At 34.2% G+C, this 20,832-nt stretch overlaps 1 protein-coding gene across 1 annotated transcript in view; it reads right to left on the bottom strand.

The window, feature by feature from the left end:
- The window catches only part of LOC114696996 (protein diaphanous homolog 2-like), a 761,266-nt gene that overhangs the window by 390,691 nt on the left and 349,743 nt on the right, over positions 1-20,832 (bottom strand). The window contains 1 exon segment of the mRNA XM_037199207.1: positions 6,872-7,111. Coding sequence (XP_037055102.1) covers positions 6,872-7,111 — 240 coding nt within the window.

Below are 20,832 nucleotides of genomic sequence, written 5' to 3'. Positions count from 1 at the left end.
CACAGTACTATGCTTCAGGCCTCTAAAGTTTAAACAAAAGGAGTAGAAAGGAGATCTAAGTGATGAACTGGATTTTACTCTCTCAAAGTTCAAGTCCACAGAAAATTATCTCCTAAGAAGCACATCCCTTCATAACTACAACAATTTGAAGAAGTCCATAAGCAAACTTAACACCTGCTATATTTGTCTTCTCTGAAAATTAATCTCACAACTAGTCACAGAATACATTCCTCACACTGACCTATTAAAAAAAGCTGATTTCAAAATGTTGTTCTGAGGGAAAGAATTTTGTAAAATGAATTTTTCTGCTTTTCTTTCTTCTGTTTAAAACTGTGTCAAATGCTGTATTACAGTGTTATTTAATATATAAATTAGATTGGTACACAATTTTTTTTAAACTGGGGACCAACCTCAGAAACACTCTATAAAGAAATGTAACACCAATTATGTTCCTTTGTGTTCTCTCTATCCCTTCCTCCCCATGTCTCTCCTTCTGCCACCCTGCCTCTCCCTTTCCTCCTGCCCTTTTTCCCTTCAACACTACTCTTTGTTTTGTGAGACAATGTCTCACTCTGTAAGCTGCAACTCACTATTTATCACAGGCTAGCTTAAAACTCCCAGGCAATCCTATTGCCTCAGCCTCTCATGTGATGGGATTAAAGGTATGATATTCCATATTCAGCATCTTTTTTTTTTTTAACTTTTCAGTTTCTGGCAAAGTCTCACTAAATTGCCTAGATTGGCATTCACCTCCACATGTTGCTCAGGCAATGCTTAAGCCTGCTATCTTCTGTCCTCCGCCTCAGAGGTATCTAGGGTACAGGCCTTCACTGCTAGGTCTGCCCCATTTCAATTACTGGCCTACAGAGAATAAGAAACACCAATAGTTGACCCTAATTCTAAAATATGTGTGACCATTTAGAAACAGTTGAGGTTATCATTTTAGAAATCACTCATAGAGATACAAACTCGTTATACTAAGTTTCTTTCTACTTTAGGTATCAATCTGCATAGCAGCATTCATTATATTAGGTAGAGGAAAGCAGGTACTCTACAGCTGTGAAATGGGAAAAGTATATTTATTTTCACAGAAGGACATTTTTCAAAGAACCTAATACTGTATTCCCACATTTCAAAAAATCATGGTACCACTATTACTTATTTCCAACATTTATAGGGCTACAACTCTTAAACATAAACTCGGAAGTGGGATTTATTCATTTTGATTTTAAATAGTATGAAGGGTAATAGAGGTGAGGACTTCTGATTAAATTTATGAACTGGTAACAAAATATCTTGATAACCAAAGAAATTAGATGACTAAAACAATCTTGTTATTACCACAAGCCAATGTGCACAAGTCCATATGGACAGTTTAACATTCCATGCTTTAAGATATATACTTAGCAACATAATGGGAACTAAACAACTTTAGGAAGAGTGCTTTCATTTAAAACAAAAAAACCTAAGCTTAACATTATATAACTTTCTATTAATTTAAAATCTTCTAGATTTATTTATTTAAGTGATATTAATGTCTCCTACTTTATAATTTCAAATTTTGGTATGTTGATTTACATGTAAACCTGTTGGGGATAAAACTCATATCAATAACTGAGTCTAGAATATCAACAATAGCAAAGTAAGACAGCAGTATAACATTCTTCTTGTGCTCAAGAGGATTTATTGGTTCTCAAAGATGAGAATCCAATACAGAAAAACAATAAAGCACAATGGGTATAATTAAAAGTCAAATATTTCATAAGTTGAACAAAAGAAACTATTTAAAACTGTCACTGATATCCTGTCCTTGTATCCTGTGGTACTTAGTTATTTCAAATGTCTTATTTGGTGAATGTTCTTGCTTCAATGTAATATAATGAATTGCAGACAAACTCTGAAACTGAAATGTTTGTGTCCAGTGGTTATGAATTATGAATACATTGTATGGTGTGTCATTATATCTTGACATTTTAAACATGATGTGCCATGAATGAATTCCCTTACATTTGCTGTAGCACTGAATTTTATATCACTAAATATCAACCAAAGACATGAAAACACATTGCTGTAAAGAATGTCAAAAGGAGGAAAGTTTAAAGGACTCATGGGAAGACAGAATCTAGGACAATCTAACAATTCTTCCTATTCTATGTTTTTATCATATGATTTGTTTTACAAAGCTAATTATAAGCCTGTATCATTTATTTCTCAGCAAACTGTGAAATTTCCCTCCAACCCAAGTAATGATAAGCATTGATTTAAAAAAAAAAATCACATTTCAGAGAGCTAAATGTGTTAGAAAAAAATTCTGAAAATCCTGTGGTTGGCTGAAATAGTTTGAATACATTGTCTTATTTTTTTTTTATTAAGAGATTTTCTGCTCATTTTACATACCAACCACAGATTCCCCTGTCCTCCCTCCTCCTGCCCCCCAGCATTCCCCCCAACCCACTCCCCATTCCCACCTCCTCCAAGGCAAGGTTTCCCATGGGGAGTCAGCAGAGCCTGGTACATTCAGTTGAGGCAGGTCCCAGCCCCTCCTTCCTGCACCAAGGCTGCGCAGAGTGTCTCACCATAGGCAGACACTGTCATTGAATGATCACTCATAAGCCATCACTAAACTACTGAGAACAATTTTCATAATAAGAATATGCTCATAATTGTGATAAACAGAGGTCATTAAAAGAAAGCTAAATATTTATGTCAAAAATTAACAATAAACCTGTATTTAACCCAACTACTTGGCATTCACTCAAACTTAATTGAGAGTTTTATATGTGACAGACATTGAGGACATAATGTAGAATAAAGTACTATTCATGGATTCAGAGTTGAGACACAAAAACAAAATAAGGTGAAGTCCCCATATGAGGATATCATGAGAAGGTGGTCATCAGCAGTTAAATGAAAGAGACATCAAGAGAAACTAAACAACATCTTGGTCTTTGAATTATGGTCTTGGAAAATATGAGAAAATAATTTTCTTTTATTTAAACCTCTGAGCCTGTGCTATTTTCTCATGGTACCTAAATTGTCTAATATACTGGTTCAAGTATTCACCTCTCTGAGCGTCCAGTTTTTATTTTATTTTATTTTGTTTGTGTGTATTATTATAGACAAAAAAGAATATTAACCCACGTTTTATGCTAAACTACTAACATTTACGATACAATGCACACTATTTTTAATAAAAATGATTAGACATTGTGAAAATTTAGAAGAATTACATGTTACTGAGGTGGACTATGTTTTTCCTTAGATTTTCTCCTTGATTATTTACAAATTTTACTATCTATATACAGTGGGTATATTCTCTAGGGATCATATTTAATGGTAAGTAATCTTCTATTTCACAATGCAACTAAACTTATTTTACTTCCTTTTTTACAACTTCTATGATGGTGAATGAAATGCTTTGATATGTGGAGTGTCTTTAGCATCAGAATGATTAATCATTGATATGACCAACTATGATATGCTTAACATTATAATTTCTCAATATACTTTAGCACAATCATTTAATTTGACCTAAGAACAGCATTATGAAAGGATCAGTGCATTTCCATATCTACAGATGAATAAAGTGAAGTTCAACGAGCCTTAGCTGTGATTACTTGGGCAAGGAGTGGCTTTATAATACATATTAGGTCAATAAGCTGCTACTAAAAGTTGTAGTCAAATACAGAACAAAGAGCAGAAAAATGGTTGAACACAATACATTCCCAATGAAATGTCCTTTAAGGATTTTCAGTTTGCTTCTGCTACATGAATTATTTAAGCATCTTAGGAAATATATGTATTATGGGTATGGGCATTTTGCCTGTATATTTCTGTCCATCATAGGCATGCAGTACCTGCAGAGGCCAAGAGAAGCTGTCAGATCCCCTGGAAAAGCAGTTGCAGACAGTTATGAGCCACTATTTGGGTACAGGGAATCAAACCAAGGGCTTCTGGGAGAACAGCCAGTGTTCTTAATCACTGAGCTATCTTTAAAATCTGGTTGTTCCTTTAAAGACAATTTCTTCAGGTTTTCTACATTTCTGGTTGAGTTATCTCAGATACTTCCAACAAATACCATTTTCCTCCTGAATCAGATAGTTACGTTTGGCTGTAAGCTACTAAAGATTCATTTCTAATACACTCACACAGATGAATGCATAGAGAATGCTTGGTTTTTCTTGAATGTTTTATTTACATATATGTTATATATGCTATTACACACTGAAAACAAAATAAGCAATGTTCCTGAAGTGCAGCATTGGAATTGCTTAGACTCTCACTGACTAACAGAGAAGTACAGACAAGCTTGCACTGTAAGTTCATCTTCATTTAGATGGGTTTGATTACACTAAAGCATACTGGTTTGGTGACTCACAATTGATAATACACTACTGAAATTTTAAAAAAAAATCATTTTATAATCATTATAACCTTTAGTGTTATTTGTAATTTTGGTTAACTCATTTGTTTTCCTTTTTTCCCCCAAATATCATAGCAGCCGATTTTGACCATCTACATATTTTATATTATACACTGAAGCATATCTTATAAGTTTAATTATTTACATCAATCCTCCTTTTTCAGGAGATGAGTATTTTAATGTGTTTTAAAGGTTCTTGTGAAAAGCAGTAGATAATAATTTTAAAATCAAAGAAAGGTATTTATCATTAGAAAAATTTAGGTGAGAAATGGTTTCATTTTTGAAGCATAATCAGTATTTTTCATGAAGAATTCCCTCTGCAATTTATTAAAGAAAAAAATCATCCAAGTAGTCTTTTATAAGTAAAATTTAACAGAAATTCTAGCTAATCGTTTATCAGTAGTTAATTCCAGTTTTTAAAAGATGACAGATCTACGCTAACTATTTCTATGCATATCAGAAAATTTCTGTCACTGTAGACATTTACATCTACTCAGAATGTTTTGTATTCTAGGAACATCTTTTTATTCCTACACATCGTGGGATTATCAACCATGTATATGATATTTCTCTTTATTAATGACATGTATTTCCCCAGAAGTAATTCCTGGAAGATAAAAATCCAGCTCAAAAAGTGTTTGTGGGGGGATATTGTAAAATCTTTACTTCTTTTTCCTTTAGAACACCTATTACTACATGATAGTATTTCCCCCAAGACGATTTTTTATTTTATTTGAAGTTGGAAAAAAATCTTTGTGCTAAATCCTTTGAGCATACCTCTAGTGATAGATGTCAGATCAGTGCTATATGGAAAAACTTTTATTTGACAGGAAGAAAGCTCTCTCTAAAATATAAGACATAAAAAATAAAATCTTTCTGTGAGATTAATATAATCTTTTGTTCTTGTATATAAATGAATCATTCATTCTTGTTTCAAGGTAATAACTTCATGTAATAAATCTGAATAAAGTAAAATTAAGGCAGTTTAAAAGTGACATATTTGTTCAAAATAGAACAATTAGTTTAAGATATGTATATATAAATTAAATGTAAAATACCTATGCAATGATATCAAGTATATACAATATAAATTCATGCACTTTATTTAATATACATCTTCATAATCATAAACCAAAAGTATAGATTCACAAACTGTACATAGAAATTATATTCAAACCGAGTAGCCTCTTAGTAAGGCATGATCTTATTAGGGTGGGCTATATGGCATATAACTGAATGAACAGTACCACAGTAGTTTTAGCCTATGAATACAGACCTAATTATTCTTATTGATTGATAGTATTGCCTTATTCTTCCTGGTGTTATCTAATGAACTGACGTGTTCCCCATTACCACAAGAAGAGAGAATACAATTATTCTTGATAAAAATCTGGCACTTTCAAATTGTCTATTTTGTTATTATCTTTTCTTATAACTCTTAACGAAATATCATTAGTAAAGGGATAGTCAGAATCTCATTACATATATCATCTATACATGCCACCCCTTGTACTTATATGGGTGACAATTACCACAATCAAATCATTTTTCATACATATTAAAATGTAAATTTGTGGATTTGTACCTTGTATAGGTCAATGTATGAATAATAAGGAAGGTCATATTCATTTGGGATTCCTGCTAGAAGATATGTCTAGAAAGAGCCAAACCTCTGCACCATTTTCTGATCTGGGAGGGGAATAAAGAGTGGAAGCACGGGGAGATGTCAAAGAAAGATTACCTCTCTCCAGATGCATTTTCATCTCAAGCTTCCTTAAAGGCCTTCACCTCAGAATCTGTTCAGTTGTCTGTCTGAAACAGACATATCTTTTCCTTAAACAAGTTAGGTTGCCTTGAATAAAAATATACAATCACTTTGGGGATTCTTTGTTACTTTGCCTCCTTTTCATAAGCCTCAAAAATAATACTTAAAAATTGTCCAGTCTTAGAAGTAATATTATTATTTCATTTTTTAAAGTTTTAGCCAGATATCTTGATTATAAGTGAGAACTTAGGGGCTCAACGCTACCCAGAAACAAAGAGCTTTGTTTTAATAGAACTCAATGAACAAATCACATTCAAAGACAAATTGCTGGCTCTTTTCCTTTTATAATTAAATTCTTCAAATATTTCTGGAGAACAAATAAGTAAAAAGAGTGAAATATGAGGTTAAATATATTTTATAAAGACAAATTTTGTATGGTCTATAATCTCCAAGAAGATGTAATCAGAAGGACATGAGTAAAAATGACTTCAGAGTCTTTTTAATATTATTGCAATAAGATTATAAAATATTTATTTTAATCCAGATATAGTCAGCAGTTATGCTTTCAACTTTACTCCTATGGCATATGATTTAGAGTTGATAGGTTATTTCCATTTAGATCATTTCAGCTCACATACCAAAAAATTACTGTTAGAAATTAATACCATAAAATGGTATCTTACCTTACAAAGGAAGTTGATCTTAAAGCCCAAAGATTGGGCATTCCTCGAGCCTGAGTTCATGTAGTTTCCAACCAAAAGAATCAACTCTAAAAGTCTGTTAAAGCTTTCACTTTTCTTCAGTTCTTCACATGCAAGAGTTACTGCTATGATGCCTGGTTTGATGTTGTTTACATGTTCTTCAAAGGTGAGTTTGAAAAGGATGCTCATGAGACGAGGCCGTAACATTTTCACCGAGCTCATCTGGAAGGTAAGGAATCACTATGAGAATGTCTATTTAAAACGTCCTTTCATCTGTGTCTGTTCTGCAGATAATTTCATGAACAATATTGTAAGTTCATACACACAGACAATTCTCTGTGAGATTTAAAATATACTGTTTTTGTTTGTTTTCAGCTTTCCAAGGGAAATTTAGATAAAGTTTTAAAAATCAGAAGCAGTAAGTTTTGTTAAACAATAAATACCATCATAGTTATAACGTAAATAAAATACAGCTGAGGGTGAACAGTTTCTACATGCTAACTGTAAAACCTTTGGTCATACTAGCATACAAATATCCAAAATTTGTTTCTGAGATAAAATAGGAAAACTTATATGCATAAAATTAAGTTGAATGTATAGCTGGTCATGGATAGTGGGTGTACAATAATAATTATTTTGAGGTTTGAATTTCCTTTTTAGCTCCCAATTATTTAATTAGTTTCCATTTACCAAATGCAATCTGAAAATAGGATGGATCCAGACTAGACACAGGGAGCATTTTATGCTCATACAATGTAAAGACATTACTAAACAGTTAATTATACTTCATTGGCATGTATACTTTAGTCTCTTAAATACACATGCTGAACACAGACTAGCCACTGAGATATCTACAAGCAGCATGGAATTCTCTGATGTCATGAACAAAGGTCTTTTTGTTTTAAAAATGTCTTCACTTTGTATCCAAGGCTGGCCTTTAACTTTTCATCATTCTATCTCAACCTTCTAGGAGCTGAGGTTACAGGCATGTGCCATCACACATGGAAGCAACTCATTTATATCACAAAATACCTTTCTGTTTTGTCTTCTGTTATGCTCCATGTGCTTAAGTTTTGAATACTTGTTCTCTAGCAGTTGGCACTATTTTGGAAAGTTGTGGACCCTTTAGAAGTATGACTCAGCTGGGGAAAGTGAGTCAATGGGTGCAGGATTTGGAAGGTTACAACTGTCACACGTTGCTTCCTGGTCTACCATGTTGTGCACAGCCTTTGCCACGTACCCCACTACCATGAACTGATCTGCCCACCCTGCTTTTCTTTTCCAAGATGGACAGAAATCCAAAAATAGAAATCAAACTCAACCTTGCCTCCCTTAAATCAGTTCTGTCAGATATTCTGTCACATTTATGAGCAAGGTAAGTCATATACCTTCCAAAGCGACACATGAATTACTGGGTAAAGCATAGCAGCTCTAATAGTGAAACACCACACTTTTCTGGCACTCCTTTGACATTAACTCGCTTATTAGCAATGGGCATTTGCTTCTATGTGAACTTTTAACTTCTGAATTCTATGTTTTCATACTTTTTCCAGGTAGAAATCTAAAAAATGGAAATAATATTGCCCTGCTCTAGTATTCACATAGCTCTCATAACTTTGGATTATTTTGTTTAAAATACACAAATTGTTATCATATTTAAAGTACACTGCCTATATTAAACTTAGGTATATCTGGGAAATCATAATACAAACACATGAAAACTACAGCCGGCAACAAAACAGATGGACAATTCTAGGACTACAAAGAGAAAGTAAGTTCTAAAGAAATTTGTTGCAAGAAAAAAAAAAAACTTAAAATTACAACTGCAATGTTTAATAAAAGATTCACAATAGAGATAATTAACTAAACTTATAATTGAGTGTGTATTTACATATATATAAATTACACACAGACGAGACCTAAAGAAAATTGTAAAAAGAAGTTACATGAGAACATGTTTAAAGGTTAGATAGGTATGAAGAAACCATATAGAAGCAATGTGAAGTACATGAAAGTGAAAGCTAATGTCATCCAAGTCTGTCTCTAAACATGTAGAAGCCCCCTTGTGTACACAGTGTACAAAATCAAGTCCTGGATGTATTACTCTGTCAAAATTTGTTTGTTTGTCTCCATATCTCTCCTAACGTCATTTCTTCTTTCAGCTTACTCACAACTGGCCTGTTCCAGCACTCAAGATGTTGTATATCACCATATATGTTTAGGAAACAGCCTATTATATTAGCTACTTTCTTGTGTCTGTGATCAAATCCTGGACCAAGAGCAATGTAAGGGTGAAGAGTATACTTTGGGACAAAGGTTGAGGGTACAGTTCCTCGTGACATGAACGGCATGATAGTGGAAACATTAGATGGTTGGTCACATTGTATTAACAGCCAGGTAGCAGAAAGAAAAGAATGCCAATGTTCATCTGTGTTTCTTCCCTTTTCTTGTTTTATTCAGTCTTGCACCCTAGTCAAATGGATGATGTTATCTATATTTCAGGTGAGTTGTCAATTCATCAAAGTGCTGTTGGTCCAGAACCAACAGGGGATTATAACCTTCACAAGGTATGCATGAGCTTTCAGTCTATGTATTTATACTTCATTCTGTCTTGACTCTATATTTCAATTCTTGACCTACAAATCCTGAGTATGAATTTGATTTTGTTCACTTTTTAATATTGTCTTTAACAGAAATAGTATAGTCAACAAGTATATTTTAGAAAGAGTGGTTATAGCAATAACAGCAGTTAATACTTATTGAGGATTTTCTGTCAGAAATTTTTCTGCTTCAGTGATTTAATTCTCAAAAACATCCCAGGAAACGTCTGCTGTCATTACACTACAACTATATATGTGTGATGTTTTGAATGAGAAATGCCCCTATAGACTCAGACATTTAACACTTGGTCCCTTATTGGTAAAGCTTTTTAGGGAGGTTTCTGAAGTGTGGCTTTGCTGAAATAAGTACACCACTAAAGGAAGACTTTATGTGTTTATAGACTCTCCTCACTTCCTGTTCACTCTCTCTGCTTCATGATTGTGGGTGAGTATGTGTGCTCTCAGTTTTCTGCTATTGTCCCTGCCTACCATCATGGACTTTTATCCTAATGGAATCATAAGACAAACAAACTCCTTCTTCCCTTAAGTTGCTTTTATTTTTTATTTTTATTTATTTATTTATTTTGGTTTTTCAAGACAGGGTTTCTCTGTGTAGCTTTGCGCCTTTCCTGGAGCTCACTTGGTAGCCCAGGCTGGCCTTGAATTCACAGAGATCTGCCTGGCTCTGCCTCCCGAGTGCTGGGATTAAAGGTGTGGGCCACCACCGTCCAGCTAAGTTCCTTTTAGTCATGGTGTTTTATCACAGCAACGGGAAAGCAACTAATATATCATTATGATACACTATCCCTTAAGTATAAGAAATTAGAACTGTGATTGGTAGGGAAATCATCAACAAGGTATGTGTAAAAATGTCCCAGGAAACAAGTAATGATGTATAATATCGGCAATAGGATAGAAAGGAAAAGATGAATGGAAGAGAAAGAATTAAGGAAGAATCAACAGTACTTGGTAACTAACCAGCTATGGAAAAACAAAGTCAAACAATAGTTTCAAGGCTTTAATTTGGTTATTTCAACAAAGTTGGCATTAATGACAGTTTAAAGAGAGCCTGAAACAATAGCTCAGCAGTTAGAAGAACTTACTGTTCTTGCAGAAGACCCAAGTTCCCTTCTAAGCACTAAGAACAAGTAACTCATAATCATCTATGACTCGAGTTCCAGGCTAACTGTTGCCTCTGTGCTACACTCATGTGCCCCTACACATACACAGGCACAGACACATATATACAATTAAAAACAAAGTAACTTAAGAAATTGAAGTCAGTCTTGATGTGATATTGATTGTTTAGTTGTTTTGTTTCAAGGGTTGTGGGGAGATGAATGTGCATCTGATCTCCTGTGATCAATACAACAGTAAGCTAATCAAAGATTAAGAAAGACAGCAGAGTCAGATAGAATACAGTTTAGCAACAATGTTAGTCAAAAATAATTTTCTATGTGTAAATACTCTCCCTAGTTTTCAGATCTTCAGTTTCCAAATTTTCAAATTCAGGAAAATTCCTGTGATTTTTTTCTAAGTTATAGGAAGGTAGAATGAAGGATATGAGCTGCAAATATGAATATTTAAAAATTAAAATATTTCATATTATTATGAATTTTTATTACCACTGAAGTGAATTTGGTTGGCCATTTTCTTCTGTGTCAATACTGCATATTTTTATTAAAAGATAATATTAGCTTCTGCTTACTAAGATTCTCAATCTTGAAATAATACTCGTTACTACCAATGATCAATCTTTGCCCTCATTTTAACACTTTTTATTGACAATGTTTACCAATCAAATTCAAGCTTTATATAATTGCATTTAATTATGTTACTTATATACTCTTTAAATGCCCTATTTGATTTCTCTAAATCCTTTAAATTTTCTCCTCTAAAGTAAAAGCTTTATAATTAGAGAATAACACAGTTTCTTTGATATATTTTGTTTTTGTCATTACAATAGTATTTGATAAAGTTTTGAAATAGAATTGTATTTGATAGTATTATGAATAGATTCTTTGGGAGACAAAATCACTGAGGATGAAAGGGTGTGGAAAAGAATGGAGCAAAAAGTCAAATACTGCACCTTGATAAGCACTAAGTGCAGGGTCTTGCATATATTAGATATTTAAATATTTTCTGACTCATATTAACAATAGCCCTTAGATGAATAACCATTTTCTGGTTTTTCCAGAAATAACAGATTGTATATTGAACAAAATTAAGAATGGGAGATAATTTATTTTCCCATAAATGATTACATCACTTATTATGTCAAATATGAAACACAAAGGAATTATTTTGTTGAATTGCTAGTTTTGTGTGTTAATCTATCATTAGTCAATATGAATTAGGAAGAAATTGTACAGCAAAATCTTAGCTGCCCTTTCACTCACCATATACATCCACATTTGATACATGGCAAGTAATGATGATAAATGATAGCTGATTAAAATAAATGAATATATTCATTTGCACATACTGGAACCACTAGTACATTAAGAAGCTGCATAGAAGACAGAAGCTAGAGGTGGTGGTACAGGCCTAAAATTCCAGTTGATAGGAGGTAGAAATAGAAGGATTCGAAGTTCAAGATCACCCTCAGCTAAAAAGCAAGTTCCTGTCCGGCCTTGGCCACATGATATTCTATCTGGAAAATACACATATATACAAACAAAGAAGATATAACAGGGATGGTGTAAAGAAGGTTAAAAGATCTTACATAATACCATTTGATACCAGGTGGTGAACCCCAAAAATACTACCCAGACCAATATAATGTATTTTTGTTTGTTTTTCAAGATGGGGTTTCTCTGTGTAGTCCTGGCTATCCTGGAACTCACTTTGTAGACCAGGCTGGCTTCAAACTGACAGAAATTCGCTGCTTTTGCCACCTGAGTGCTGGGATTAAGGCATGCACCACCACCACCCAGCTCAATATAATGTATTTTAAGCTTATGGTTCTAGAAAAACCTTTTCCTAATTCCCAGAAAAAGATAAAATCCAATATATATATTTTCCATGCCCATGATGTCAGTTGCCAAGGTTTGAGTTTTGTAGCTATGACCCCAAACTTCAGTTGTGCCAATTTATAGTTATGTGACCAAGTTCAAAGTTAGCTAATGTTTCTCAGATTTTATTTCATCACCAGAAAAATGCATCCATTACAGTATTTATGCATTTTCAGTAGGATATGAATGAGATACTGGGTGGAACATGTCTGTTGTATCAACTGACACCATTTAAGCACAGGAAGACAACAGCTGCTTTTAACTTTGCTTTCTTTATTTATCCTTAGAAATTCCTAGCAATAAGGACACATGGTCATTAATGTGTCTGCCAAATATGAAGTAAAGTCTTTTGGGATCCACAATTAAGCAATGTGTGTCTTAAGGTAGTCAATGAAGAATGTGGCCTATTATCCACTGGGTAGACTAAAATTATCATGCTCCATTTATCTATTTTCATTCATAAAAGACATTTACTAGTAGACAGGTTATAACTGAAAATGTATTCTTTAAAAAAAATCAAGACCTTATAGAGAATGTGAAGTCATTTGGGGATATCTCTAACCATCAATTACTATGCCTAGAACACATCAACAGGATTGTTTCAGTCTTAAAAGTGAACTATTATAGTGAGACCAGTATATATTGATAGACATAAGCTGAACTGCCATCAGAGGGTTTTTCTTTGTAAAAGAATAGCATGGATAGTCAAGCTTAGAAATAATAGAAAGCACTGAGCTATATCCCCAGCCACATATACAACTATTAAAAGGCTTGTGTCTCATAAAGGCACTTGAGTGCTCCTAAGTGATATAAGTAAATAAAGCAGAAACTCTGCTGAAACGTATGTTTGGTTGGTTGTTGTAGTCCCTTGTAGCATTTTAGTTGACTGGCATCTTTTGTTTTATAATTCTTCCCTTGCAGTGCTTTGGGATGCTGACCACAGTGTTGTATTATGAAGAGGATTTATTTGTGTTGCAAGTTACTTGTCTATCAAATCACATCAAGCAGTTCTCATTTCTTCAGCTGATCTGCACTATATTAAAAAAAAGTGCATTGACAGCTTTAGTGAGAGCACTACAAGTGGGTTATTTCCCCAAAGAGTTAGGCAGAGTTTCATTTATATAATTTGAATTGTATACACTTCATAACTATAAATCTGGTAAATATAGATCTAATACCAAAATACTACAGGAATGTACAGGAAAAAATAAGGAGCAGCAGTGCTAAATATCACATGTGAGTGAGGAGAAGGTCATGAAACCTTTAGTGTTATTCATATCACCTTTTATTAATGCCTACCATATGTGAATATAATTGAAAGTTTGGTCCCTTGAAAATAGTAGAATTTGTTCCAGTTACTACATGTATATAAAAAATAGTCATTATTAGAAGGAATTATCCACCAAGTTTATAAAATGTTTATCTGTATTTTACCACAGTAAAGGGAATGAATTCAGTCATATTCAAGAATAGATGTTGTTAGGTTGGCAGAATTGCCAGTCCAAGTGAGGTTCACAGACAAGGACTGACAAAATTCTCTCTGGAATTACAGGAATAAAGCAGATACTTTTGAGATTCTCTATTTATTAAATGAATACTTTTCTTATCTTCTAATACACAATAAGTTCTTCAAGAGCAGGGACTCTAATATTCATTGTTTTACTCCCTGCAGTAAATCCAGTACCTGGACAAAATAATCAATACAAGGATTCCTTGTATATGTAGAAAATAGGAAATGTTTGCACGTTAGCTGTCATGAGAGATGAGAGTCATGGTTAATCTGTGAATTGAAGCTTTAAAAAAAATAGAGTGCTGAAAACTGACTCTACATCAGAAAAATAATGATGTGCTGATAGAGAATATTTCCCCAAAGATAGTGATATGTGGAAATTATGCATTGAGAAACATCTACTAGTGTTTAATATAGAACAGAACACAATAACAGTGTCTGCCCCTAAAGACACTGTAAACTCGGAGGACTCACACTAAGAAGCTGAACAAGAATTTCAAATTTTTCTTGTCGAAACACCTATTTGAGGCCACAAATGACTATTGAAACTACTGTGAAGCTTTGCTAATCTATTAGGGAATAGACATAAAGAAAAAATAAGAGGGTGAAGTTTTGATATTTTTAAATTTAATAAAAAGTAATCAATTACAGAATTGATTGACAGCCATCGACCTCCTTTGAATATGCAATTTTCATGTGGTTTTATTTTACCTTGTTTTATTACAAAAGGTGACTGAAATAAACAATTGTGTCATGAGCATAGATTAATATGAGAAATTAATGAAATGAACAATAATATAAATACAGGGACTTGAGAATGACTTACGGTGAATTTTCTTTTACAAGATCAAAAATCATTAAACTGGCTTTTTTGTTGTTGTTGTTGTTGTTTTGGGGGGCGGGATTTCTCTGTGTAGCCCTGGCAGTTCTGGAACTAGCTCAATAGACCAGGCTGACTTCAAACTAATAGAGAATCCTGCCTATGCCTCCCAAGTGCTGGGATTAAAGGTGTGCACCACCACTGCCTGGCTTTTAAGCTGGCTTTTACTCATATGACATTAACCACATCTACAAGTAAGAGGTAGCATTCATATGTGCAAAAAAATGAAAACAGAAACACAGAGGCATCACACATTAAAATGATGAACACTGTGACTGCAAGCAAGATAAAGAAAAATGTGGATTTTTCTTAATGAATATGCAAATCCAGTAAACAATGTAATATTAATATAATCTAGGACCTACAATTTCCTTTCTAAATTAATTGCTATTGATTTATATAGGAAGGGAAAAGCTTTTTATCAATTCCCTTTTCACCTGGTTAAGCTCTCTTGAACAGAGCTTATAAGCTCTTTAGAGGCTTTAAAATAATTAAAGCAAAATGGTTATAGTAGTATTTCTAACTCTCTTTGTACCTTCAGATATTTGTGCAAAAGAAATAAGAAAAAAGGTGTTGTTCTGTCAGTAATATCATAATCCGTTCTGTTCATTAAAGATTTATGTATGAGGCTATCAAAACATCTTTTTTACTAGATTATAGCTTGAGAATGTTTTTAATTGAAAAATATGGGTAATTTTGAAGTCAGAAAAACAAAAGTACTGATTACTAAGAGAACTAATTATTGCCTCCTTTCCTCAGAAGACATGCTAGTTTAATAGATATACACAGTATGGGTTTCCATCCCCAGTGGAAGACAAGTGGGAATTTCCACAGCTCTGAGGTTTGATAACAGCTGAGCTGCAAACGCACTCAGAAGCATCTAAAAGCTCCAGCTGGGGGTTCTGACTGTCAGAGCTTTCAAAGATCTGTGCTTTTCTTCCAGTAAAGGTATAGCACATAATTACAATGGATGTAGCAAATTCAATTCAGTAGGAGGTAAGTTGGAGGACAAGTCAGTGGGAAGCTATGCAGCCAATCCACCCCTTTAAAGAAGATTATTGATCATAGAAGGTGTAGGAAGTAGTATGTCTTTCTTGCTAGGTGGTCTGCCTCCACACACAGGGAAGATCTCTGGCTTGATATTGTTTGTTTCTGCTTAATTCCCTCCTATTTTTTTTCTCCCAGTTGATTACAAGCGATTATAAGTAAACCCAAGGTTATGACAGTTAAAAAAACCCAAAAGGTTAAAGAAAGCTAACCAAACCAGGGACTGACTCAGATAAGCTTTATTCTTTCCTTAAAAAAACCTAAGCAGAAATATTTCATTGTTTCTTATTGGTAGTAATACTTTAATCAATATAAAAGGAGTAATCACATGTATGGTACACATCACACCCTAGCTGATAAGAATTTATTGTTGTCTAGAGAGTTATGTATTAATGGAAATTCTATAGTGTAGTACACCAAGAATACTGAAATAAAAGCAACAATAAAAACCCCACTGTTTAATAGAACAAGACAAGAAGATATTCCATACACACACACACACACACACACACACACACACACAAAGAGTTTAAATCTGTCGATGTTAGAAAGTGGTATATGGATTGAGACTAATACACGAATGGAAGAATTCCACTGGATTTTATATCTAGCCAAACAGATTCAACAACAATTTGATAGATACATATCATAAATAACATCAATATAATTTATATACATAGAGAATTTACAATATAAGAGAACAGGTTCAACAAATGATCTCAAAAATAAATAATAAATCTATTACTTTCTAGAAAGGAATTTTTAAAGGAGGCTCTGAGAGTTTAATAGATAGACCTACTTTTGCCAGCTAGGCATAATTACTGCGGAAGTCAAATTTAAGCAAAGACTTAAAAAAATGAGTTTTAGGAAGGCAGATAAAGGAATGGAAATCAGAGGTGATAGCACATGCAATGATTCTGATTAGAAAAGAATGAATTCAAACACATAAAAAATGCAATTCAGTATGGCTGAGGTACAATGAACAAGAGCTCAGTCCACTCACAAGGCTAATACCTAAAACTAAGAAAAGTTGGCAGATGCCAGGCCAATATGTGACTGATAGGTTAAGATCAGTTAATTCTGTGGTGGCAAGGAATATGCCTCAGTGGGCAAAGTGCTTGTTGTACAAACACAAGGAGTTCCCAGCACCCATGGAAAGAGGCACAGAGGCACATAACTGTAAAGGCAGCACTGAGGAGAGCAAAGAATGGCAAATCCTGGTGTCAAACTGGCCAGCCAGTTAAGCTGAAACAGTGAGCTCCAAGTTCTGAGAGACCCTGTCCCAAAAACAAAGGCACAAAATGACAGGAAAAGATAACCTAATGTTGAATCCGGCTTCCCCACATGCAGACATAAACAAGAACACCCACTCACACATGGCCATACATGTGTATATACTGTATATGAACGATAAAGGGAGGAAGGAAAAAGGGATTAAAGGAGTAAAAACACTGTGTGATTAGTATTTTAAGAAGTAACTAATAAGATGCAATACAAATACATTTTAGATAGAGGCACTAGGACGAGACTGATTATGAGAAGGGCTCAAGTTTAAAGTAGGACACACAGCTAAAAGTATATGGTAACAATTACAGGGAATAATTATGATGCCTCAGATTATGGCAGTGGCAGTAGAGATGAAGTGCAGATCTGAAGTTTATTTCAGTTGTGACTAGGAAGTAGTTCATGGCCTTTTCTTGATCAATTTCAATGCATAATTTAAGACAGAAACCTGATTTCTATTGGTTGAATAGTGAATGAGAAGGAAGGCAATAGAGAACAAGTGGAGACTTCTGATGAAGCTGATGATAGGTAACAGAAAGAGGGCAGTAACTAGCAAGATCCTTGGGGCAGTGGTACATTTTAATTCAATGATCTACCCACCCATTTTAGGCAGCAAGTGACAAGATTTATTTTCTTGAAGCAAAGATCATGGTAGACTGACAAATTGAAGAATCAAGAGAAAAACACAAGTATAATAAGCAAAAAATAATGCTGTCAGAATTAGATGGGATAGTAATGCCCACAGCAGAGATAGGGAAAAAGTGCATGTACTAAAGCATCTATCTCATCATGCTCTTCCCCTTCCCTTCCTTTAGTAAATCACAGTAGCATAAAGCACTGACTGTGAATTCCAAGTGAATTCAGTATCTAATATTTACTATACAACCTTGGAACAGTTACCTAAGTTTAGTTGGCCTCAGTTCCTCAGCAGTAGTACAGAGATAGTAATAGTGTCAAACTTTACCTTACAAATCTTAAGAGAACACAAATATTTTGACTTGCTTGAACTTGTGTAGGCATTACACAGGTACTGTGAATTGATACTGGCACTGGTAAGTTGCCCACACCTCTCAGGGTAACTACACAGCCATGTGCATATAGATAGCATTAACTGGACACAGTGGTTATTGATAACAAAAAAGAGGACATGAAGTTGGGAAGGAGATGAGAGTTAGTGTGGTGGTAATCTAATTATACTGAAATGTGATTTTGATTGTATGTTAACAAATAAAGTTGCCCGGGGGTCAGAGCTATTAGAGCCATAGCAAGAGTGTGGCGGTGGTGGCACATGCCTTTAATCCTAGCATTCCAGAGATAGAAATCCCTCTGGATCTCTGTGAGTTCAAGGCCACATTGGAAATAGCCAAGCATGGTGGTGACACACTCCTTTAATCCCAGAAAACCAGCCTTTAATCCCAGGGAGTGGTGATAGAAAGCAAAAAGATATATAAGGCGTGAGGACCAGAAACTAGAAGCATTTGGCTGGTTAAGCTTTCAGGCTTTGGAGCAACACAGTTCAGCTGAGAGCTATTGGGATGAGGACACAGAAGCTTCCAGTCTGAGGAAACAGGACCAGCTGAGGAACTGGTGAGGTGAGATAGCTGTGGCTTGTTCTGTCTCTTTAAATAGACGAACAGACAGGAAATAGGGCTCTGATTCAGGAGGCTGGGACACCGCAGGCGGAAGGGTGAGATTTTGCCTCTGAGCTCTGACCTCTCGGCTTTCTCTTTTGCATTGTTTCTGTGTTTCTTATTTAATAAGAGTTGGATACATCAATAGGTTAGCACTAGAGGGGATTTGACAGAGGTAATAGTGGACAGAATGATTAAAATGTGTTGTATAAGTGTATGAATTTTCCAAGGAATACATTAAAATATGCCCCATGTAAAAAGGATAGCATATAATACAATTTAGTAAGCTTTTGCAATCAGTAACACTATGATGGTACGATTAGTAATAAAAATTAGCCATTTTCTTTTCCAATGTTTCACAAAGAATGAATAAATAAAAAAGTGGGGGAGAGGGTGAGAACAGAACTCTATTCTGCAGTACTTGCCTAGAATGTGGGAAATTCCAGGCTTAGTCCCCAGAGCAACAACAACAAATAGCATTAATCAAAGAACAATGTTGAGTAACTACAGTCTCAGTTACTTAAGAGACTGAGACAAGAGAATAGCTTGAAACCTTAAGTTTGAGACCAGCCTGAGTGATATAACAACAAAGCAACTTTGGAGATAGAAGAGCCACTGGAGGTCCTGAAGTGCTTTTGTTATACCACTGGCAGGAAAGAGTTTGTGGTAGATGAAAAGCACAGATACACAGACAGAAGAAGCAAGGGTAGGAAATGAAAAACAGAATTCGAAAAGAGAGCTTGATTCCTATTTTCTGACGTCAGGGAAAAACTGAAGTGTTTGATACTAAAATCATAAAAACACATTTTAATATGAGTATACTAAATACCATTGGCAATGGGTGAAGAAGACTGAGGAAAAGGGCTTCCCCAAGTCAGGGATTCTTTCATTAGTGAGAATGATAATACTTTCCAAAGTACCATTAGGCAGCTGATATAAGTTTAAGGGTTAAATAGAATGATAGTACATTCTCACAGAACTAATTTAATTTGATAATATTTTAGTGAAAATTTTACTTTTCTGTCCTTTTAAAATATCCGACTCACACTTTTGTCTAAAAAAGTAATTCAATATTCACTGTCTATTTTAAATAAAAGATTGTACATAACTTTAAAAGACTAAGGTTATTGTTATTATTAATTATTAAGGCTATCATTATATAATGAATAATATATTCTTTAAGAAGAGTGTGCCAAAGCTTTATTTAGTAAATCCCAATTGATATGCTTAGGCAATCTACATAGTATAAAGTGCTTAGTAATCTCCTAGATTCTCTCTGACCCCACTTCAGTAGAGACAGAGCAAAATACAGTGAGAGTAAACATGGTGACTATGAGAATTCATGTATATACAGCCTTAAATATTTATGGTAATGTGCATAAACAAGAAATCTCTTCCATTTTCTATTTTTGCCTTTAGTTCAGAAGGTATATTGCTTTTTATGCTCCCCAATTTCATTTCCTCAGTAAGGTACCAAGGATATTCCTCTTGAAGGACTTCCTTGGCAAACTAATACATCTTCCTAGATAAACTGCACTAAGGAGAAAAAAATGGTTTCTGAGAAATTGTGTAGTGTACCTACTGTAAAACTCATAACCATCATGATGCAGCTGAAATCTCAGATGGTGTAAAGCCCTGCTTCAATTATAAGATGGATTTGAGCTGCTTAGGTTTCAAGTGTGGACTCGGGGCTACAAATTTTATTATTTAGCACTCTTCTAAAATGACACTAGTTAATAAATAATACACAGGCAATTCAGTTGACTAATAGATCTGATTTAAAAATAAGAGAAATATGTTACCCAGGTCCATTATATATTCTATTTGATCCCAAATTTGCTTGTCTAGTTTCATTTCAAGGATTTGACAAATCTTTCTATCTCAATGTAGGCAACAGAATGCCCTAAAATAAAGAATTTTAAATATGGACAAATGTTCACTGTATATGCTAAAAAGAACATACTCACTCCCATCTAA

The sequence above is a fragment of the Peromyscus leucopus genome, chromosome X, assembly GCF_004664715.2.
Source record: "Peromyscus leucopus breed LL Stock chromosome X, UCI_PerLeu_2.1, whole genome shotgun sequence".
NCBI lineage: Eukaryota > Metazoa > Chordata > Mammalia > Rodentia > Cricetidae > Peromyscus > Peromyscus leucopus.
Note: the sequence above shows the minus strand (reverse complement) of the source record. Positions and strands in the feature narration are given on the sequence as shown.